The 23,667-nt window shown below is 45.3% G+C and overlaps 1 protein-coding gene across 3 annotated transcripts in view; it reads left to right on the forward strand.

The window, feature by feature from the left end:
• The window catches only part of LOC147192513 (protein kinase C beta type-like), a 50,679-nt gene that overhangs the window by 16,964 nt on the left and 10,048 nt on the right, over nucleotides 1-23,667 (forward strand). For all 3 annotated transcript variants that reach the window (XR_015103152.1, XM_086132203.1, XM_086132202.1), the window contains exons 4-16: nucleotides 782-893; nucleotides 1,075-1,203; nucleotides 4,176-4,332; nucleotides 5,233-5,367; nucleotides 6,768-6,864; nucleotides 9,440-9,580; nucleotides 13,350-13,523; nucleotides 14,820-14,911; nucleotides 16,617-16,679; nucleotides 17,461-17,599; nucleotides 17,735-17,815; nucleotides 18,232-18,339; nucleotides 21,752-21,892. Coding sequence is in view for 2 of the 3 variants with exons in the window: in XM_086132203.1 (XP_085988329.1) it covers nucleotides 782-893; nucleotides 1,075-1,203; nucleotides 4,176-4,332; nucleotides 5,233-5,367; nucleotides 6,768-6,864; nucleotides 9,440-9,580; nucleotides 13,350-13,523; nucleotides 14,820-14,911; nucleotides 16,617-16,679; nucleotides 17,461-17,599; nucleotides 17,735-17,815; nucleotides 18,232-18,339; nucleotides 21,752-21,892 (1,569 nt within the window). In the remaining variant the exon portion in view is untranslated. The remainder of the gene's footprint in view (nucleotides 1-781; nucleotides 894-1,074; nucleotides 1,204-4,175; nucleotides 4,333-5,232; nucleotides 5,368-6,767; nucleotides 6,865-9,439; nucleotides 9,581-13,349; nucleotides 13,524-14,819; nucleotides 14,912-16,616; nucleotides 16,680-17,460; nucleotides 17,600-17,734; nucleotides 17,816-18,231; nucleotides 18,340-21,751; nucleotides 21,893-23,667) is intronic.

Consider the following 23,667-nt stretch of genomic DNA (forward strand, 5'->3'; position numbering starts at 1 on the left):
TGTGGAGGCTGCGTAGAATTCGGGCAGCAGCCATCTAATTTCAACACAATTTTCCAGGAGGATGGGAAGAAATCAATTTGCATGTTTTGGGGGCTTAAAAGAACTGAAAGATTTCACCAAAGTGTACCATGTGTCCCTTTTAATCATGTTACGCACTGAACGGTCACTTTCGTTCCCTCAGACATCCTTGGTGACCAGATAGCAAATTGGTTCAATATTTGATATATTAGAACTTCTACAATGCACGTGCTCACATCATATTAATCATATGTTGTCAGTGATTATGCAGATTGTGTGTGTGTGTTTTTTGTCTGAACATTCTATTTCCATTAATAACATCGCCGCTTCATTTGTTAATTTGAGTGGCAAGCGCCAAAGAAAAACATTCAATCATATGCGGGCGTGGTTGCCCATGGTTGCGGCTCTCTCTCTCTCTCTCTCTCTCTCGTACACACTCTTCCGGCGGAAATAGAACCACTTTCTGCCCCAGTTATGCCTTACAGGTGTTCTAAAAAGAGGAATTGATACCCAAGTTCCCATGTAATACCACTCTTGTCATTTGCATTGCGCATTTGGATCATTTCTCATTTTTTATTAATCATCAATCAGACGTATTGGTCACATTTGTATTTGGAACATGTTCCCCACTATGAGGAATTGATGAATTTTTAAAAGATGATTCAAATACAGTACTCTGTTATTGATTTTGAACATTTGGTGAAAGTCTGCACAAGGATGCTAGCTTTTGATATTAAACGTTGACATTGCTCTCTGTCTGCAGGATCCGAGGGCGAAGCACAAGTTTAAGATCCACACCTACTCCAGTCCGACTTTCTGTGACCATTGTGGCTCTCTACTGTACGGCCTCATTCACCAGGGCATGAGATGTGACCGTACGTACGACCAGAAACAGAAAACATTCTTTCAAGATTTGTGTCTGGTTATGATTACATGGAGCACATACATGATGATGATGCGATGTTCTGAAATTTACTTGATGTCTAATTTGCTCAAGTGTACGGTTGTGGCTCCCGAAGGTATCCCGGGATCACAGATCTATATTGTCTCTTTCAGACTGTATGATGAACATCCATAAGCGCTGTGTGGCCAACGTGCCGAGTCTGTGTGGAACGGACCATACTGAGAGGAGAGGGCGGATTTACATTAGCGCTGAGATCAAGACCAATGTGCTCACCGTTACCAGTAAGGATGGCTATTAAATGTGTTATGTTTCCCTCTAGTGGTAGAATTATTGTATTACAGTTAACAGAAACCCTCCATTTTATTTGACGTATTTCATGCCGAACACACAATCGCCAAACAGCACGGCAATATATGTGCAATACAATCACAATGCAAATAAGTGTACGTCTTTAATGCATGACAGTACTGCGTTATATGTCGAACAGGAATTGTGATTTTAACATGCCCCAGTTAACATTATTGTACATAAGATAAATGGAGATTTACCAACATGTATAAAATGCGTATTAAGGTTAGGCAGCTATGTAATCTCAAAGCAGTCGTGACTTGACATTTCCTTTTTCTTTTGTGCTTTATTCTATTTTTAACAGGAAATCCCTCAAGTGGTAAAATGTGTCTCATCCGACTCAATACTCCAAGTTAGCTTCATGGAAATGTTACACTCATGCAAAGCCTCTAGGTGGCAGCAGAGATTTATGATATGCTTGCTCTCTGCTATAGTGCCATTAAAAACAGCATTGTGTAGTTTTTAATAAGTAGTTATTTCTCTTATTTACATGTGGGAGTTTCTAATGTAACACCGTGTTCTATTGTGGATATCATTTGCATTTGTTTAGAACTGCACTGCATCATACTGGGAACTGTATTTAGTGAATTTACTTGACCTGAGTGAGCAAGCTATTTATTAGAAACACTTAGAAAGATCAAATTAGGACATTCACAGCACAAAAAGTATTCAAGCAGGTAGACCATCATGCGTCACTATTAAGAATGAACATCAGGCACAGCTGCTCATGTTACAGGATTGGAATTTTGCATGTGTCCTGAAAATTGTGCATACATAATTGAAACTGTGCAGCCATGAGCAACGCCCGAAAATCAAGTAATATAATTTGATCGAATAGGATAAGCGGTTTGGATGGGTGGATGGATGGATGGAACAAATGCAGAGAAGGCCTTGTTGGCTCGCCTCTTGCTTTATTCCTTATCAGTTTGCACTGTTGCAATACTTATTTGCATCGACAGGGGTCAGTAAGTACACACCAGCTGCTGCCACCCCTCATTGCAGTGAGATAGGGAGTAGAGGACTGGGAACCGGCTGTAAAAGCACCAGAAATGTATGAGCACCTCAACATTGCAGACTGCTGGAAACGGCAGCTGCGCCGAGAAATGCATTAGCGCCATGTAGCTCCATTCACAGCAGCGGGCAAGAGTGCAAAGTAACACTTTATTGATCACTTTTAGGTCACTCTTTTGCCTCTCGGGGAGATCAAAGCTGAGTGTGGTGGCAGAACAGCATCCGTGGACATGGAGGGGAGTCGAGCGTTTGGCTCAAGGAGACCAGCAGGGGAAATGCGGTCTTACGACTGTGGCTTTGGAAGTCATCCTCATTTCGTGGTGCTGCCGTGACACCCGCAGAAGTCGCGGGCTCATCAACTCGTAACGCAGTCTGACATCAGAAGGATGAATGAAGTGCATATATTGAGTAATTATTTCGATCGCATTTTAAGAGGGATCTTTGATACCACTTTTTTTCAGACTGGTACCAGTATGAGTATTCTTTGAGTATGCATTGATACAGAGTACTGATACTCAACCAGTACTTCTGATATATAAAGTTTCATTTAACATAATGACAAAATATTTTGAACAAAAAAACGTTCTTTGTGATGCAGATGATGATTTGCCGATGTGTCAAACTGCTGCAGTATAGCGCCAACTGCAGCTGAGGAGGACATACTGGCCAGATTTTCTTTGCCTGAAGTATGGGTGGCTGCTATCGGCAGCCTCTGAAAGTACCCAATACGATACGGTACCTGGTGTCATTACCGTATCCCTACTTGACACACATTTAAACTAATTAAAACACACTTTTAGGCGTGTACATGCCTGCCATAATATTGGGGACCCAATATAATCTAATTGCTGTCCCAGAAATGACCCGTTACAAAAAAAAAATTGTCGAAGTTGGCACGCTAACCACTGGATCACCAGTATCTATTCCACAGTGGTAAAATAGATATTTCATCTAAGCTCGACTTAAATGCACGAGTTAGCGCACTTACTGTATACCGCAATACACGAGCAATCACATTTCCATTACACGCATTAAAATAAACAACAGCCAAGAATATAAAGACACACACAGACCCCCGTCCTATTTCCTGTGAGAGTCCTATGAGACTCTTTGGCATGCTACCCTCTTTATTGCCAGAATTTGCTGGTCACTTTAACAGGCGTCATCTAATATTTATTGGCCGGCTCCGCTGAGGGTTTCATGCTGGCTATCGGGGCCTGCAATGCTGTGGTTCACCTCTCGGAGTGTAGTCCAACATCTCGCTTTGCCCGCCCGCACGCTGGCAAATCAAGCCTTTCCTTCCTTGCGTCTTCTTGAATCATCTGTTTTTTGAAATGTGCTACTTTTGTGTTGCTTTTTAAATATGAGGTTGCATACAGGAGAGAAATGTTTGATTGATCGAGCGATAGACGTAAATGTCTGCATTTTACGCCACAAGGGCTGTCTTGATAATACCTTTGCCCGCAAATTGTAGTTTTGGATGACTTTCGAAATTCTTTGAAGGAAAGATTGTGGGCAAGGAACACACGGCTGCAAAGGTCAACGTCCGTATCCATGGCGATGATCCCATTTTGTTTTCTCTCCAGACAATCGACGAGCACACAAAACGGACTGTTAAATGATGTTTAATGTTGCGTGTGATTACATTTGGACACTGTGACGGAAGCGTAAACGGTCGATATCGGCAGTTATTAGCTTTCTCCAAATCTGATTGTTTTCATAGAAATTGAAAACGGAAAGCTCGTAAGTCATTTTCGTGGCTGATTTGCAAAAGTAAAAATTCATTTTTTCCACAGTTCTCTTGGCATCTGACGGACTCATTTGTGATCATCTTGATATTTTCCCTTTTTTTTTTTAATTTTGACCATAGATCAATTTTTCTTTCCCCCTGCAGTCAAAGAGGCCAGGAATCTTGTCCCGATGGATCCCAACGGTCTTTCAGACCCGTACGTGAAGCTTAAACTGATCCCGGATCCTCGCAGCGAAAGTAAACAGAAGACCAAGACCATTAAGTGCTGCCTCAACCCCGTCTGGAATGAAACCTTTAAATTGTAAGGCCTTTTTTTTTTTTTTTTACACCACCCTTGATCATTCCCCCCCCCCCCCCCATCTATTAATTAGGGCTGCTTTTCTATCTCTGCCTTTCTTCTCATCTGCCTCCATCAGTCTCTCCCAACATGATCGGTTGCCTCCTCTTTCATCTTGTGTTCCTCATTTAGTCCCTCACTCGCTCCGTGCAGTCTTTTAAAAGGCATTACATTACGCGCCGCTTTCCAAGTGTATGTCACCGCTGGCGCTCAGATAACAACATCTGGCGTCTTATATTCATAAAACTTCGCTTTTGGGGTTGTTTCCTGCCGCTGAATCCAGTTATGTACTTAATAAATCATCATCGCGGCTCTCCTAGAAGAAGACGGTCTTAAATTATGAATCATTTGGGGGGGGGGGGTGTATATTGGGGCATTAATTTGCATGACTAAAAAGAAAAAAAAAGAGAGCATAAACAATATTTAATCATACGCACTGTGTGGCTTGAATATAGGCTAAAATATAGAATGTTTGAATATGAGCTGTTGAACACCAAATGGTGGTTGACCATACATTTTTGGGACAATATTTGTCATCGGAAAAAAAATGGGGAAAATATATCTGTTCCAATTTGATAAGGAAGTTAAACAAATTAAAATGTAAAAAAAAATGTTTTAAGCAAAAACTGCAAAAAAAACCCTCGTTGCATGATATGTTGCAACAGATATGCCAAATGAGGATGAAAATAACACACTTTGTGTATTGTACACACACAGACTCAGAAGGTGAGAGGACTAATGCAAGCTATATGTGGAGTAAGTCTTGGCAAATATCAATGTTGGATTTGGCCGGTGGCCACGAAACTCGATGAGAGCGAGTCCCCTTGATCCTTGTCTGATGGGCGTTGTTTTTATTTCTTCAAGCCACCTGAAGGAGTGCGATAAGGACCGCCGTCTTTCCGTGGAGGCGTGGGATTGGGACCTGACCAGCCGCAATGACTTCATGGGATCCCTGTCCTTCGGCATCTCGGAGCTGCAAAAACAGGGAGTGGATGGATGGTAAGACGGAGGAAGAGGAAGGGAGAGCGAAGGTGACCTTGTTCATTAGCGCGCTGTTGGAGAACGGCTTTTGGTTTGGGCCCTTCTTACCGTGGTGACACTCTGTGACAAAACGTCTTTCCCTCCGCCACTTTATTGCTTGTTTTCTCTCTCGTCCGTGTTCTCTCTCTCACCCGTTCCAGCCTTCTTTCATCCCTTCATTTCTGCTGACACTACTGTCAGGGCGTTTAATGAGATGCCAGCATTTGCGGCAAAATGGTGGTCTGGAGATGCCGGAGGCAGTTTTGACATAGAAGTGGCATCTGCTTTTCGGAGCTAAAAATCACTTTCTATTGTTATTTTCCTCTATGGCAGGTATCTTTAAAAAAATAAATAAATAAAAAAGCTGAGCCTTTGACGAAGCTTTGTTTTTATTTCCAGTACACGTCTGTCAGGAGGATTCAAATACAAAAATCCGCTCATAATATTTACAACAATAGGCAGTATCACGTGTACGTTATGCTCATTTGTATTTTTCTTTTTTATTAATTATCATGCAATTTGTCTTGTGGAGCTGAGGAATGGTTTTGAAATGTTGGCATTTTTTTTTGGTGACAACATTCAGATCCAGAATGACCTTGCCACGTTGGCGCCGCGTGCCGCTGAACGTGCCTGCACTTGTTCAATGATGCTCCCTTGCACCAAAATAGTCTGGCTTCAAACTTACGAAGGCTCTTTTTCTTCAAAAAGGCAATCTATTAGATGTGCCCATTAATTCGCGCTTCAATAATGCTCAGTATTATATTGACTTGTTTTAATGCAGCATAGCCGATCAATCTAAATAACCTTGAATGAATTTTTTGGGTGCCTGGAAAACACGCAGTAAGTTTCCGCGATAATGGATATGTGGACAGTTTGGCTCTTTGGTGTGTTTTTCAGATATGCGAGTTAAAGTGAAGGAGAAAGTACCAAGAACAAAAAAAAAAACTTTGCCATTCCACCAGAAGATGAAAGTGAAAAAAAGTCAAATCCCGTGTAAATAATTCAAGACATATACTGTATTACAAATACATTACAAGAGCTAAAGGCCATATGGCACTCAAATCCTCCCCAGTGTAATTGAGCGTGAATATAGAGGCTGTTTGCCGAGTTCCGAGGAGTCAAACGCGGCACCCGTAATGGACCAAATGTGAAATTGTCTTCCATCGATTGGGCGAAATGAGAAGCGTCTTCACTCCTCTGTCAGGCTTTGCGAGATTACCATGAAGGAGAGGGAATTGCTAAATAATGAGCCTATCATTCTTTCACACTTTAAATTGGCGTACTAACTGTCGGCAGCCTTGCCTAATGGCTGCAGTTAATGTCTAAATTGTATCAACTAATTGGGAATTGATTTAAGTGGAAATATGCTCTGTCCTCAGGTTCAAAATGCTCTCGCAGGAAGAAGGCGAGTACTTCAATGTTCCAGTTCCGCCGGAGGGGGAGGAGGGCAATGAGGAGCTACGGCAGAAATTTGAGGTGGGCCTTTTTACTCTCGCTGCGTGCGTGCGTGTGAGACACTCTTTGGGAGCGCTGTTAGCAGTTGGCAAGCACACACTCACCATCCAGTCTGGCACACTGCAGGGGTGTGTTTGTCTGTGTGTGTGCGTTTGTGTGTTTGCACAGGAATGAGTGTATACGTGCGAGTGTGATCACGAGGCCCTCTGATGAGCACTTTGGACGCAAGACGACTGTTGCTTCGTCTGTCTCTCGCTCCCACTGACTGCGAAATGTCACAGAGTGGCGATGAAGTGCGTTGCGCTCATCGTGAAAAGATCATCCGAGGCCTCGTCCGCACGGTCGCTGAATGCATGTGCAAGATCAATGACTCTTTAGGGGCAGCAAAGTCTACAAAAGCTACGTATGTTACAATAATACTAAGAGAGGAAGCAGACGAGAAATAAAATGTGGGTATTTGGGAGGCTCTTGGAAATGATGAGACTCGCCACGCTTCGCTTTTTGGCCACAGTCACAACACGAACGGCAAGTCACGCAATGCGTGGTGGAGGTAATTCGAATGGCGTCCTTATTGAAAACGAACCGGTCTCCAATAACGTCAATCAACAATGAGCAATATTGTCTTTCTCACGGCAAAAATGTTTGAATAGATGACATTAGATTATGCGCTCTGTCTACCTCGTGTCACTGCCGATGCTCGAGTCGGCCCTGCGGCGAAACAAAGTGTGGCCTCTATTTCAATTTTCTTGCCGTCTTGCGTTTGGCGAACACGCAATGGTAAATCCAACATCTAAAATGAAATCATTGATGCGCCATTATCGCTGTCCCATATTCAGAAATGCCTGTACACACACACACACACACACACACACACACACACACACACACACACACACAGCCGGAATTATTATTACGGAATTATCCAGCGTGCGAGTTTGTCTTGTAACTTCATCTGACTGATTCCTTAATGAACGATCTCACCGCACGCCACACAGCGCAGTGGTCCAATCCGTGCATTCTGGAATGGTCATAAATGCCACGTTTTGTTTTTCTTGGACTCTTCTTCACCTGCCGTGGTGGGCCAGCCGAGGACCACCAAAAGTGCCGCATAGAGAAGCCAAGTCAATCAGCCTGTGCCGGTTTGATTTCTGCAGAGCACCAACGCGACCACGCGAAACGTTCATCCTATGCCCAAAATGTTCGCTGTCCGCTTTACTTCAGGAGAGCGCTGCGAAACCATGACTTTGTGCGCCGGATTAGCTTTCTGCCCGCTCAATCTTCCCGGATGTCTCACTGCGCCCCCCCCCCCTTTCTGTTCCCGCCCCCTCATTATGTTTTCCCTCTCACTCTTTTGCTTATCACTTTTGTCCTCATTGCCCTCCTGGGACCTTCTGTCTCTTTATCTGTTTTTCTTTCACGCCCGTCTCTTGAAGGTCACGGTCCTCGGACACACTGCGAGAAAAATTCCCAGGCGGGGGGGGGGGATATCTGACACGAGCGCACGGGCGAGCGCGCGCACACTCGCACTCAATCCCATGGGGCTGGCGCAGAGAGGGGCGAGTTGTTGCCGTTTACCGGGGTGGTTTCAGGTCTGCGTTGACGTGCAGATTTTTAATCATGGCGACGCGTAAGCTCTCTGACGCGGGCCGGTCACGCCGTTCAGTGAGCTCTCAGGCCGGAGTTGTCTGTTCCCTATCGATTTTGTGTGACGTAAGGTAACTTGGAGATAAAGCAAACGCGTTCTCGGCTCCTGTTAGTCCGTCGAGCTTTTCATTGACTCACAAGGATTCTACTGTTTCTATTTAGAACAACACATTTAAAGACAAATTCAAAATGCTGTTGACTGCTTGGCAGTCTGTCTTTTATATTTGTCATGTGGCTGAATAAGAAAAAGAGTCGGGAAGTGTGACAGGTGGGACAGGTTTCGCAAAGATACAAACAAGCGTCTTTTCTTTTTTTTTTTTTTGGTGAGCGAGAGAGTGCAGCACAGAAATGACGTAAACCGCCCAGACTGGTAGAAGTGAAGAAATCAGCGTGGCTCAGCAATTTGGGATCAGATAAGGGATGATGTCCTTTTGTTTCCGAGTGCGTCGGCATTTTTTGTTCAAGTCCGGAGACCCTTTTTAAAATTGAAATACGGTCATACAAAATGCAAAATATGATATGAACCATATGTTTTTTTTAAAGCGAGAAGACATCGCAAGGCAGGGTCAAGGTCAAAAGGGGGCGGGGGGTCGATTAAGGGAGCGAGAGGGTTTAATAATGAAATGCGGCAACAATAAGAGGGGAGATGGCGATGAATAAATGGAGAGTCGGATGGATGGAAATGAAAGATTGAGTACGGTCTCGTGAATAAGAATCGCTACAAATGTTCTTTCAAATGCTGTTCATTCATGACTGCGTTTTCTTTTCAATGGAATTGCGAGGGTTAATGACGAGAAGTATCCTCCAGCAAATATTGTCTCATAGCTGCTATCCGCCGTTGGCCCCCATCCAGATCGTCTTTGAATGAGTTATGTATATCCTCTTAAAGACTTGCATGTCGGGACCTTCTGCAAACTGCCGTTCTTAACATTTGTCTCTCATTTTGATCCAGAGGGCGAAAATTGGTCCGGGCAAGAACACGGAAGGCAAATCTGCCAATGCCGCCCGCTTCGACTCCAACGGCAACCAAGATCGCATGAAGCTGTCTGACTTTGAATTCCTGATGGTGCTGGGAAAGGGCAGTTTTGGCAAGGTGAGATGATCTTTTTTAGCCCATGTACCGTCCGTTCACGGAGAACCTCGGCACACAACTTCTGTTGCGCTTCGCGCTCACGTTCTTCCCTCCCAAACTACTTCAAGCAAGCTTTTCTCGACCTTAATTTATGCCAGTGGTGGGAATTCAAGTACAAATACTTCTTTCATGCGCTAATTGATTAAGCGGTGCCTCAAAGCTTTGGCCTATACGGTCTACGTAGCATCAAAGCTCCTTAGAAAGAGTTTCGAAGAGAGGAAGGTAAAGTACAGACTAACAGAAGGTCCGAGCGGGACATCCAAAGAATCCGCCGTGATGAAAGTCAGCTAGATGAAGATAAATGAAGGGAAAGAGGCAAAGATGATGTGGCAGTTGCTGAGCGATGAAAGGGGAGAGACGGATGGGCGGGTGGCTGACGTGAATGAATTTCAAGAGGGGTGCATGAAAACGGACTGAATGGAGCAGACGTGAGTGAGCAAGCAAAGGGACACCTTGGCAAGGTGGCGGCTGACATGAATGAATGAGAATCCAGGCAAGCACGCAAAGCAGAGCAGAGCAGAGAGAGAAAGAGAGAGAGAGAGAGAGAATTTGCACGGGAGCGAGGACGACCAAAGCGGCGGGGAGAAAGTGACAGATACGCATACGAGAGAGAGGGACAATTGACTGTGTTTTTAGACCTTGGATGTCTGTTTCCATGGCAACAGGCAGCACCGCGCCGTGTCGGAGCCACGAGCCGAGTGGAGGGTCTAGCTTTGTTGGGATGCCAAACATGCGTCAAGAGCAAACGCTGGCGTGGATTTCATGAAAAGCACAATATGCGCAGCCTCAGATGACGCTCACAAACACAAACGCAGGGGGACCTTTTCATTTCAAGTGAACGGCACGGCCCGGTCCAAGACAAGAAGTGTGAACGATGCTTCTGCTAATACCGATGAGTTTTGATTGATACTGTCGGAGAGAGATTCATGTTGTAAAGATGGATTTTTTTTTTCAAGCCAGTTATTTATGAATTGAGACAAAATGTGACAAATTGCAGCCCTCGAATGAATCCTAATGCACCAACTGTTGATTTCCTTCAAACGGGGCTCTCCAACTCTCACTGGAGCGTTTCGCAGCCGAGTGTGAAGCGGTTGGGATGAAGATCAGCACCTCCAAATCTGAAACCATGGTCCTCAGTCGGAAAAGGGTGGAGTGTCCCAAGATCTTGCCCCAAGTGGAGGAGTTCAAGTATCTTGGGGTCTTGTTCACGAGTGGGGGCAGGAGGGAGCGGGAGATCGACAGGCGGATCGGTGCAGCGTCTGCTGTGATGCGGACGTTGTATCGGTCTGTCGTGGTGAAGAAGGAGCTGAGCCAAAGGGCGAAGCTCTCAATTTACCGGTCGATCTACGTTCCAACCCTCATCTATGGTCACGAGCTATGGGTCGTGACCGAAAGAACGAGATCCCGGTTACAAGCGGCCGAAATGAGTTTTCTCCGCAGGGTGTCCGGGCTCTCCCTTAGAGATAAGGTGAGAAGCTCGGTCATCCGGGAGGGGCTCAGAGTCGAGCCGCTTCTCCTCCACATCGAGAGGAGCCAGATGAGGTGGCTTGGGCATCTGATTCGGTTGCCCCCTGAGCGCCTCCCTGGTGAGGTGTTCCGGGCATGTCCCACCGGGAGGAGACCCCGAGGAAGACCCAGGACACGCTGGAGAGACTATGTCACCCAGCTGGCCTGGGAACATCTCGGGATCCCCCGGGGAGAGCTGGAAGAAGTAGCTAGGGAGAGGGAAGTCTGGGCTTCCCTGCTAAAGCTGTTGCCCCCGCGACCCGGCCCCGGATAAGCGGTAGATGATGGATGGATGGATGGATGTTGATTTCAATTCGATTTAGTTGTCATTTACGATTACATTTCGAGAAATAATTTTATGCGGTGTGATTTTCTTTATTAAACGGATTACCCAAATCTTTTTTGGGGGCGGGAACGGATTAATGGCATTTCCATTCATCTCAACAAGGAAAGATGATTTGACATGGTTTCGGCGCTTTGCGGAAATAAACCAAGCCGATATCTCAAGGCGCCACTCGATCGATATTATTCACTACGTTATTTTAATACTTGTATTTACAAGTGCTGAAATGCTGTTGTTTGCTATTAAACAGCGGTGAGACTAATTAATTGATGGGACAAGGTCATCACAAAATGATGACGATGTAAACATAAGCACACAGTAAGTCACTCGCTGATTTAGACGGGAAGACGCACTGCTACGGCGGACATTATCGGAGCCGACAGTTCGGACTAATGCAACCCGGCGCCGCGTGTTATAACATATTGCGCTATGATGCACTGCGGCGTAGTGCGGTAAATTGTGCTTTTGGCCGGCTTTCCCCGGGTGCAGCCACCGTGCAAGGTCAGCAGACGGAACACTGACTGTGGCATCATTTACGAGTTTGTGTCCCCAGGACTTCCCTTTCTGTCAAACGACCCTGAGCAACTTCATCGCAGAAAAGAGCGTTGACGCGAGAGTGACACGCCTCCATTCGGTGTTGTGATTGATACCGGAACCACATGACCTTGATTTAAGACGCGAAATAAGAAGCGCCCCCCCCCCCCGAGCACAATTCACGGCGTCAAATGACGTGTACAAGTCAATCCGCTGCAGCGACGGTCCCGCTCTCTTTTCTGTTATTGCACTTCATGAGTATTTGTTTGGTGATATTACGTGGCGGTATCCTTGTCCCTATTGCTGCACGAAATCCGCTTCGGGCCAGATGGTGTTTTTGTTTTTTTTGTTTTTTTCCTGTTTCATCTTCATCTTTCAGTCCTGCTGACACCAGATAGAAAAACGCACGTGAACACACTCGTTGCGTTTGTCAACGGATGTCACCTGCGCATCTCCAAAGCGAAACTGCTTGCTCAACTTTTATGTTCAAGTCCATGTGCCGCCCCCTTTGCACACAAACGCAAAACCACGCACACACCGCTAGCGTGTCCATCTGTGCGGTGCTCCCTGTAGGATCCAAAGCCTAATAAAGCCTCGATATTATCATACCTGAATATTTATAAGGCATAAACAGCAAATCTGCTAATTTCGGTGATCTCGTAGGTATCGTGAAGTACCAAGTGGGTGTCAAGTCAGTCATAGCGTCCTCCAAGTTAAGAATTGTCAGTGCATTCAAATTTTACTTTGCCTGCATTTTTTCCTTTCAAAGGCTAATGCGCGCCACAAACATATTAGAGGGTTTAAAAATGAATTAAAAAAAAAAATGAATTAAAGACCCTCTATTGAGGTTCCAAAACTCAATTAGCCTTTTGGGAAACACACGCACACACACACACACACACACACACACATGATTATGGAAACTCTGCGTTGTCTTTAATATTTTTCCTTTCATTGCCTTTTTTTTTTCCAAGATAAAACACGTCCATGCTTATATTGGTTTGAGACTGATAAGCGGGAGAGTTTTAAGGAATAGTTTTAGACCCTAAACGCTGATAATGCAGTTTAAAGTGTCCTCCATTTTGGAGACTCATTGCCCCCGCTCAGCGTTTCGAGAAATGTGGTGTTGCTCTTAGTTTAGATTCATATTGTGATTTGTAAAGCGATTCGAGCTGATTGTACGACCGCGTTTGGCCCAGCGCACTCGCCGATCTGAGGATGGGCTACAAGGACAAAGGTCATCAAGTGGACAAAAAAAAAAATACAAGGAAGAAAAATCCGTCCGCGCATACGTCGAAATGCGCCGTGTACGGTATTCTACGTATCATCCGCCGTTTCTCTTTTCAGGTGATGCTTGCAGAGCACAAAGGGACCGAAGATCTGTACGCAATCAAGATCCTGAAGAAGGATGTGGTGATCCAGGATGACGACGTGGAGTGCACCATGGTGGAGAAGAGAGTGTTGGCGCTGTCGGGAAAGCCGCCCTTCTTAACGCAGTTGCACTCCACTTTCCAAACCATGGTAGGGGATTTCTTTTCTTTTCTTCAAATGTTGGATTCTTTGGAGATGTGAGGAGGATTCATCGTGGAGTGAGTCGACATTGACAATGTACAGATGGAAACCGAGTTATGAACTCACGCTTGAATTTGAAACGGTGTATGAATTCAAAAATAAGTGCATTGTGTTTAAATTGTCATCAAAAATAACAAAGAATGACATTGCATTCCGATATACGTAATAGTTCCCCGCCTTTTATATACCGTGCTGGACAAATGTATCCGATCGCCTTTCCGCTCTCTGTGTTTATTATTGTTACGAATCGGAATGAGGAATTTCAAATTCTATTTAATTTCGGATAATTCCGTATGCTGTGTTTATACGTTGAGCCGGGGTTTACTTAAGCAAAACGAGCAGAAGGCTTGAAGGCTTTTTCACAACAAATAAAAAGACACAAAGACCAGAAAGCGGGGAAAAGTTTTATTTGTTTCTGCGAGGCATCCGGTGTACTCTCGCCTCTTTAATTGCATCTCACGGCTGTACAATACACAAACCGGATCCACGGCGGAGTCGTGCTCGTCTTGTGACGTGTAATCCATAATATTGCGCTAACGATGAGTCAACACAGGAGTAAATATAGCTCGGGAGAACGCTGTGCTCAACTCAAATGTCATTTACGTCCATATGCTTAAGGACACGTGTGCAGACTTTCATATGTGTCTTGGAGGAGTGAGAATAACGTGCGTGGGAGTGCGCTTGCGGTTTGTTGTTCAATGCAAATCGAGTCGACGCGCATCCGCGCGCGAGCGCACGCGCACGCAGCCGAAGGAGTGCGTTAATCCTCTGCAGCATTAATTCTCCGCTCAGCAGACTGCTTCCCTACATTACGGTATTTATTTCACTTCAAACACGCTCGTATTTATTGTCAGCTGTAATGTTTCGTCGTATATTTTGATCATTGACAGCGGGAGAAAAACACGCACCCAATAAGCTCACCGTGCGCAAAAAAATGACCGCTTGTGAGATTTATAGAATAATAGTGACGCACACACTAAAGCCCCTCGCACCTGCCCCACATACGGGAATCTTTATTGGCAATTTCTGTTGCTAATGGAAGACGATTGTGTCTTAAATTGATACGACTGTAATGCCTCAGTAGAAGACCAAGTCCTCATCGGTCCATTTTTGCTCCCGGCGTCGTCCTTCTTTTCTCATGACTACTATTTGACCCCATCACTTGCTATTGTCTTTGCTCGTGATACTTTTTCCCCATTTGCCCGAACCTTTTTTGACCCTTTTTTTTTTTTCTCCTCACTGCAGGACCGCTTGTACTTTGTCATGGAGTTCATCAACGGCGGAGATCTCATGTATCAGATTCAGCAGGTCGGCAAGTTCAAAGAGCCTCATGCTGTGTGAGTAGAGGCAGGCGAAAAGAAAAATATTTTTGACTCAAGCAAACGTTCACGGCGGCTCGGTGGTCCAGTGGTTAGCGCGTCGACCTCACAGTGCAGAGGTACCGGGTTCAATTCCAGCTTCGGCCTCCCTGTGTGGAGTTTGCATGTTCTCCCCAGGCCTGCGTGGGTTTTCTCCGGGTACTCTGATTTCCTCCCACATTCCAAAAACATGCATGGCAGCCTGATTGAACACTCAAAATTGTCCCGAGGTGTGGGTGTGATTGGCTGCCAACCGGTTCAGGGTGTCCCCCGCCAACTGCCCGAAGACGGCTGGGATAGGCTCCTATTAAACCCTGGGGGGTGAAATATTTTGTTCTCCCCCCAAATGAGCCTCGCCACTGTGAAATGAGTGTATCCAGCAGCTGCCGGATGAACTCGAACACTTCCATCAAGGCAGGAAATAATTCATGTGGTTGGAGAGATCTGTGATTTCAAATCGGGCCCAACACGCCGGCATATTTAATGAGCCGGCCGCTAGAGAACCGAGGAGCCTTGTCGGCGTTTGCCCTTCATGAGCTTCATTGGAAATCGGTCTCTTTGGGACTGATTTCCAGAAGGTTTGTGTGTGTGCGAAAACTTGACTGTTCAAGGGAACAGGTGTGGAAGTTGACCTTCCGACCCGGCTCACCCACAGTTGCGTCGGCCAAATGCTGAATTGTGGTTCATTTTCGGTGTTGCGCAATCTGGATTTTGGCCGTGCAGCGTGATTTATCAAACCCGAGAGGAATTTTTGTTGGCTGATGTTGCGTCTTTCAACAGCATGTCTGTAAGGCCGGTGCAAATGGCGCAAACTGTTCCCCATTAAATGTTGGATCATATTACAAAGTAGTTGTAATGTCAACCACTAAATAACTAGTACAACAGTTGTAATAATAATAATACAGTAATAATTATACATTTTATTTATAAGCGCCTTCCAAAATACCCAAGGACACTTTACAGTCAAAAAAAGAGCAATAAAACCATTGATAAAATTATAAATAATAAAAAGCCATGAGTGAAACTAAATATGCCATTTTAAATAGGTGCGTTTTGAGATGAGTTTTAAATATTGGAAGAGGGTCAATATTACGGATGTCGGGTGGGAGTGAGTTCAAGAGTTTGGGGGCAGAGCGGCTGAAAGCTCTGCACCCCATCGTTGTACCAAAACAGGTTATTCACCGATACAATTTCACGCCCATTATTTGGGATCTGACTAAATCAGGGCTTTTGTACGACCGCTGAAGAATATGATTCGTGTGTTGGCGACGGCCTTTCATGGGTTCTTTCTCATCCACAGACGGTATTTGGATGCATCCGGCATGTTTTCATTCAAAAGGGAGAAGGTCACGTAAGCTTTGTGCGACAGCAATGGCCCTCCGGGTATCATTCTGTTCACAGATTAAGCACGAAATGGGCTGTGCATATGCGTCACCACTTTGCACGCACTCAAAATGCCTTCTACAAGCGCATTACCGACAAGATGTCGATTGTGCACGGCCTGAGAAAAATCCCCTCTCGTATGTTTGTCGACTGCATGGTCAGTGTGTCCAGACTGTTGATCTTATCAGCTGGCCTCGAAGAGACAGCGCCGACCTTTCTACAGACCAGCACATGCACGCCCCTCTGCTTTTCCTTCAGCCTCTTTCTAATTAAGGCGGTTTTCTGTTGTGCTCATTTGTAGATTCTACGCCGCAGAGATCGCCATCGGATTGTTCTTCCTGCATCAAAAGGGCATCATTTACAGGTAACGTCCGTAGCACAAGACAAGAAATCGTTCATACTTACACTGACCTGTCTCGACTCGGGCAACATGAAGTCGTGCCAAACTGAAGACACGTTGGACAAGGACAAACATTTGATTTTTAAAACAGACAAATGGGCCAAGTCTTTGGTAGATGAGGTAAAAAAGAAAGTGTCCATGAAGAATATTTAGATATAGTTTATTGTAATGACACAATAATATTTCATTCTCATTTTAAAATGCTATTGTACATCATTTCCGCAGAATTTATTTCCAAATTATTTAATTGAATAAAATGTAAATTTCCCCAGTCAAAATTTAGCTTTTTTTGGTAATTGTTACTTTAAAAATGGTTACGTTTACATTATAAGGCATATTTTTGTAATTTATACATATATTTGTAATTGGTCCATTTCTTTGGAGTTCACTGCGTTATTTGATTCTACATCTGTCGTGCAGTAGAATAATGCTGTTTGAAATGAAAGAATGTTAATAAAATGTTGAATAACTTGATAATCATCTTTGTTGTCCGTAGCGGTGTTTTTAAAACTGGCAATTTAAAAGCAATGGGAACAAAAAAAAAAAAATGGTTGCCACTCCGCGAACAGCATGCACTTGCCTCAACCGGTCCGTGACACAAAAAAAAAGGTCGGGGACCGCTCCTCGATACGTCTGTAAAGGAATGAAACGTCCCTTTTGGGAACTGCAATTCCCACTTGGAGAGAAGACAGTTTCCCAAGCACCTGATCAACGAGTTCCTATTTCATTCTGAATTTGAACCCAGAGACCTCAAGCTGGACAACGTGATGCTGGACAGCGAGGGCCACATCAAAATAGCCGACTTTGGCATGTGCAAAGAAAATATGAACGATGGAGTCACCACCAAGACCTTCTGCGGAACACCTGACTACATCGCACCAGAGGTAGACTGTGCTTCTTTGTGTTGGATACCGATAATCTGCGTCTTATATTAGCTGAATGATTGGAAACGTATTGCGTGTCAATTTCGCCGTCGCTTTGTTCCTACGGTAGCATGACGATCAATCTTTCTGTTTTAGATCATAGCTTACCAGCCCTATGGGAAATCCGTAGACTGGTGGGCCTTTGGAGTTCTGCTTTATGAAATGCTGGCGGGACAGGTGTGTGTGCGCGCATTTGTTTATGTAATTTGATTTCATTTTAATGTGATTGCAGGAAAAAGGGCATTTGTGTCCAAAAAGATCATAAATAACACGGAATCTTTTTGTTCCCTTCAATATTTGACCGTGTGTAGTGAGAAGTTGAGTTATTAAATTCCTTAATGAGTTTTCCCTTACTCGAGCGTTAATAATTGTGATGAGATGTGATTATTTTTTATTTTTTCCAGTTCTGCACATCCCATTTGGATGGCATTTAGAGAATTGTTTTATGTTGTTGGAGATCTGCTGTGTTCTGACATTGAAACAGTTCAAATACGCACTAAGGACACAAAATGTTTTTGTTTGTTTATTTTCCACATTCGGACTTGACCGGATGACAATGTGTGAACTTATTCTGCATTTGATTCCTACCCCAGCCTCCTTTCGACGGTGAGGACGAGGATGAGTTATTTCAGTCCATCATGGAGCACCATGTCTCCTATCCCAAGTCGATGTCCAAGGAGGCTGTGGCTATCTGTAAAGGGGTGAGTGGACGCATAAACCGCACTACATTCTCCAGAGCACCCACTAACCGAAGGCCCACCTTCACACAAAAAATGTACAAAAAGAGATTTGGGCGGAGATGAAATTAGTTTGAGAACAGCAAGCAGGAACTGGAGGGAAGAGGTGAGTGGATAGAAACAGCGAGAGCGAGCGAGACATCAAAATTATCTGCATAATTAAAACCATTGTGTGGGAACATTTTTGTGCAGTGAAACAACATTGTTCGCTTTCACTATCTGTCCTGCTTCCATCTCTCTGTCATAAGCGCTGTGCTTCCCCGTCCTTCTCTCTGCCTGCACTGCTCCTTGTTTTTTTTGTTTCCCCCCCCCCCGCCCCCCCTTTCCTCCATTGCACATCCGCACACACACACATTGCACTGCACTGCACTAATGAAATGGCTTGAGCTGTGGGAGCTCTTCAAAATAGACTGGACAGTTCAAATGAAGCTGCCTAACAGGGCCGGACCGCTTTTCAAAAGAGTATCAGCGAGTTGGCCCCATCGATACACACACGCGCCTCACTCTCGTCTTCGACCTTTGTGCCTCACTGCCCGCACTAAATTGCCACCGCACGGACACGCACAATCACACGAGCTTTGGCCGTGGACCAGATCATCCCAGGTTTCGTCGATATTCAGCATCTTTAGCTGAACGCAGACGCTCTATGAGTTCATGAAAGGCAAACTGGCCATAATATTAGACACACCTGCGCAATTTGAATACGCTTCAGTGGAGCTGCGACTGATAAATGATAAAGCGCCGAGAGAAATGGATGTGGTTCTCTTTGGCATTGTTCGACAAGCATATAGGTTTGTTTCTTTTTGAACTCATTCAGTACCAGCCAATTCTAGACCAAGTCTGAAAAGACGTTTAAAAACGTCTTTGGGAGTGAATGAGTTAAGACCAAGGAGAGCAGAGAAGCCTTGCTGTCCTTGACCTCTCACCACTGCCAAGATGTTCCGTGCAGCTTCAAAAGTTACCAAAATATCGGTCAAATAATATCACTCTGAAAATGGTCAAAATTCAGCATGTTTAACTTTGTAAGGGCATCGTTTTTACTGCAGCGGCTGTGATGAGATTGTGTGTGTGTGTGTGTGTACCTAATAAAGTGTCTTGTTAGTGTAGACTCACGCACGTACACGCACACACAGGGCCGGCATGGACCAGATACACACGTTCTCACAGCCATGCAGGCATTCAAGACGTTCGCCGATCGTTCGCCAACAAATTGATGACAAAAACGTTCACTCTTTGGCCTACAAGCACTCCCACATATGCAAAGACATTTACACGCACAGACACGCACGCATACATAAGACCACGTTATGTATTAGTGATGATTACTAGGGTTGTTGTGGATCACCATTGGGGCGTGAACGCTCGCCTCCGTCCACCCCCGCAGATCCCACCGCGCCCTGACAGCAGCGCCTGGGTTAACGTAATTCTTGTGCGCGCTCGTACGACGACGACTTGAAGCCTGACATGATATTTCCATTTGCAAGAAAAATCATCGTCGGCACGGCGTTTCACAGCAGCGAAGACAACGTGCAAATGCGATCGCTCAACTCGCTGCCGGGAACCCGCCATGTTATTATTTTGCTGATCGAAATTCAGCGCGAGGAGGTCCAAGGGTTTTCTGCTCCGCGTAGCACATCTTTTCAAAGATTGTGTCATTGTAAGTTATCGTACTTTGAGTTTTCCCGCCTTTATAGAGGTGGAAGAAATAATGCTTTCAATACAACACGCGGTCAAATCGTCCAAAGCGTGCATGTGTATGTGCAACGTGTGTAAAAGGAGTGATCAGGGATGTTTCCACTCCCCTGATTCTATCCAAGCCAACATCTATATTTCATAGTCGGCAATGTGCTACACACATACACACACACACTCAAACAGCAGCACATACACACCGCTGTTATGTTTTATGGAGACATGACGTTAGGTACACAATATTCAACTTCACATGACTTTACAGCAAAGGCTAATTGAACACGTTTGTTCCTACACAATGTAGCCGCGCGCGCGTACTCTCGCGTCGGCACATGAGATGAGATTCACATTTTATGAATTGGAGCAGCACTAATGTCGGAAATAAGCGAGCGTGTAGCTTAAAATATGATGCCGTATTCATCTAAATGATTGAATGAAAAAAGTTTTGCCGAGAAAAGAAAAATGGGATTATTCTTGTTAGCATGCTAGCAAATTCTGTTGTTTTGTTAGCTTATCTTCCCATCAACATAGAAGAGTGAATTATAGTGGGCAAAACTTATAACGGCAGTAACAATGTACACACACACACAATACCCTGTGTGTGTGTGTGTGTGTGTGTGTGTGTGTCTCTCTCTCGGCGGAGCCCCCGGCCCCCCAGATGATTTTTCAGACCATGTCGCACCCCTAAGTTGTTTTAGCCCGCTTAAACACACACACACATCTCCGCAAACCTTTTTTCCACTGGCCCAGGTGCAGTGGGTTGCCCGCGAACAGTTTTATCTGTCCGCTTTTCTCCAGTCTGGGGGGAAAAAAAGGAGCACGGAAGCAGCGGAGTGTGTAATACTCCGAGTAAACAACTCCTTTTGATATTTTTGTGTTTATTTAGGAAAATGTGTCAAAGTGCGAGCGGCCCACCTGTGCTTGCGTGCGCACGTCTGCGTTTGTGTGTGCTTCGGTGACTGACCCGTGCAAATTGCTATTTCAGTCTCGAACGTAATGAGCTATGACTGCTGCTCCTCAGGGAGGCACGCCCCACCTACACAAACGCACGCGTACGCACATGACGTCACCGGCCTTGTTGCCTTTATTACGGTTTCGCCTGGACAGTCATCATAAGTGCTCTTTAATTTTGCCTGCGGGACGACCGACGTGGCGAGCGACGAGCGAAAAACAACAGTTGTTGTCTTGCAGGCTTCGGGGTGCTTGCTCACTTAAGTTCATCGAGAGTGGAATAGTGGAAAGTGCTGCGGGTGGGAAATAATAATGGACAGAAACGGAATTCAATTCAACGAAACTGATCATTCCAAAGTGGAGTTTGAAGCGGCTGCACCTGGTTGTCATGGCAACAAAAAACACTCTGCATTTGCTTGAGATAGAAGCGCCCCGCTCAAAATGTAATCATTTCAACCAGAGTGGGTATTTAATGTGCCGTAATTCCATTTGCATACTTTCAAATATGGGGGGAAAAAAAATATCTGTTGTGGTTCGATATTATGACAGTATGTGGCGAGAAGACCTTGAAAGAGAGGACGCACGAGTTATGAGGCCAATAACACTTGAATGTCAACAGCCCCGCGCAGCTCAAGCCAAGTCGAACGAACAATACACGAGACAAATCCTGCCTGTGCCATGTGAGAGCAGAACGCTCCTAATCCTCATTCTTTTCCGCTCTCCGTCTGGCCAGTTGATGACCAAGCATCCAGCCAAGCGGCTAGGCTGCGCTCCAGAGGGGGAGCGAGACATCAGGGACCACAGCTTCTTCCGCTACATGGACTGGGAGAAATTGGAGAACAAGGAGGTGCAGCCGCCATTCAAACCCAAAGCTGTAAGTTTGGCCCGCTGTGAAGGAAGTCTCATCAAAGGGTCCAATGCTTCCTCTCGAATCTCGGCTCTCTTCTGTCTTTTTTTTTTTTTTTTTTTTTTTAAACACTTCCTGTCTCTTTCCTCTCCTTTGAACGCGACCCATCTCCTGGAAGTCGAGACATAACGATCGTGGCGGTAAAAATTGACAAGATGTCTCTTCTTACAATGGCAGCGATCCATGAAAGATGGCCGTGACGTTGTTCAGAATCACGGCCGTGTTTCGGCTTCGTTTTGGCCCGAATGGCTTCGCGGCGCGCTCGCGTTTGGTGCAACTAGTCTCTGTCGGCTGAGGTCACTTGGAGTTGAGCGTAATCCTCCCGGGGGGGGGGGGGGGGGGGGGGGGAAAGGTGAGAAGATATTAGTCAGACAGAGTGACCGTAAACAACCTTGTATTTTTTGCGTGCGCTTGTTCTCACGACAATACATTTAGTCGGATCAGAACTAGCGCTTTGATGATGTCACTGTGACTCACACCCATGTGGCATTATTATGCGCATGCAGACTCACGCAGCCTCAAGCCTCACTGCTGGTTAAAGGGTGGTTCTGGGTTGTTGTTTTGTTTTGTTTTTTGCGGCCTCTGCTTTGCTTGTGTGCGATGTGTCCTGCTCTGTCTTTGTGTGTTCCGCTCTGTGATTGTCTGTTGTGGCGGCGGCGGTGTGTGTGTGTGTGAATGTGTACACTGTATATTTGTATGACAGTATTGCAAGCGCATTTTTGGGGTGTTTTTTTTCTGCAAGTGTGCTCGTCCTAAAATGCGTAGCGCGGTCCACTGGGACCGCTCATGTTTGAAGTCTAGTCCATTTATATCTTATCGTTTACCGGGAGTACTGAGGAATATTGTGGAAACTTGCGCAACTGTTTCATGTTGTTTCTTATGTTAAAGCTGGTGGGAAAATGAAACGCTAATATTTTGGTGGCACTTTTGCTTTTGGTTTTGTGCTCTCAGCTGTTGTACTTGGTGGAACTCCCACGCTGCAGGTTTGAGGTGCCGGATCGACAGCGGTAGAGTGACGCTGACGGCCGGGATTATGTCCAGATAATTCTTTGTCGATCCGTCGCAAGTGTTTGGTTGCGCCACGTAACGACTCCGGTTTGCGGCGGCTTTGGAACGTGCGGCTACCGGACCGAACATCTGACTGACCGCTTGGCTTTTTGACTCCCGCGGTTGTTGACGCGGCCTGTCGCTTCCACTTATTATGTGTGTTGGAAAGGTCTTCATCTTAAATGTTGGTCCTTCCCACCGCAGCGTTTCATTCATCCTCCTTCCGCGCAGATTGTCTGTCCAGCCATCAACCCATCTGTCCATCCATTCTGACGCTTTTTTTTTTTCCGTCCGATTCTCTGTGTTCACTGTCGAATGACTTTGGTCTCTTTTATTTGCATGCTCACGGGCTCAGTCTCAAATGAAACCTGGAGCGAGCGCACTGCACTTTTTTGTCCTTTTTTTTTAACGGAATCCTGCCGAAATAATAACGGGACTATTCTCAAGGGGCTTTGATACAAACTAAGCCAAGTGCATACTTGGAATACAATCAAGGTCAGATTGCTGCATTCTAAATTGCAACCGCACTCGGGCAACGTTGTCCCTTCTGGTGGCCCAAACAGGTTAAAAGGCACGTAATTAGCCGAAAATACCGTTTGACCTCGTTGTGTTTCACATATTTCCCTAAACGATAAACACAGTGGCTTCATTTCATTTGGCCTTCAGAGATACACAGATTTAATGAGTTTTGGAGT

The sequence above is a fragment of the Hippocampus guttulatus genome, chromosome 16 (assembly GCF_054856545.1).
Source record: "Hippocampus guttulatus isolate MCC_2025c chromosome 16, RoL_Hgut_1.0, whole genome shotgun sequence".
Lineage (NCBI taxonomy): Eukaryota > Metazoa > Chordata > Actinopteri > Syngnathiformes > Syngnathidae > Hippocampus > Hippocampus guttulatus.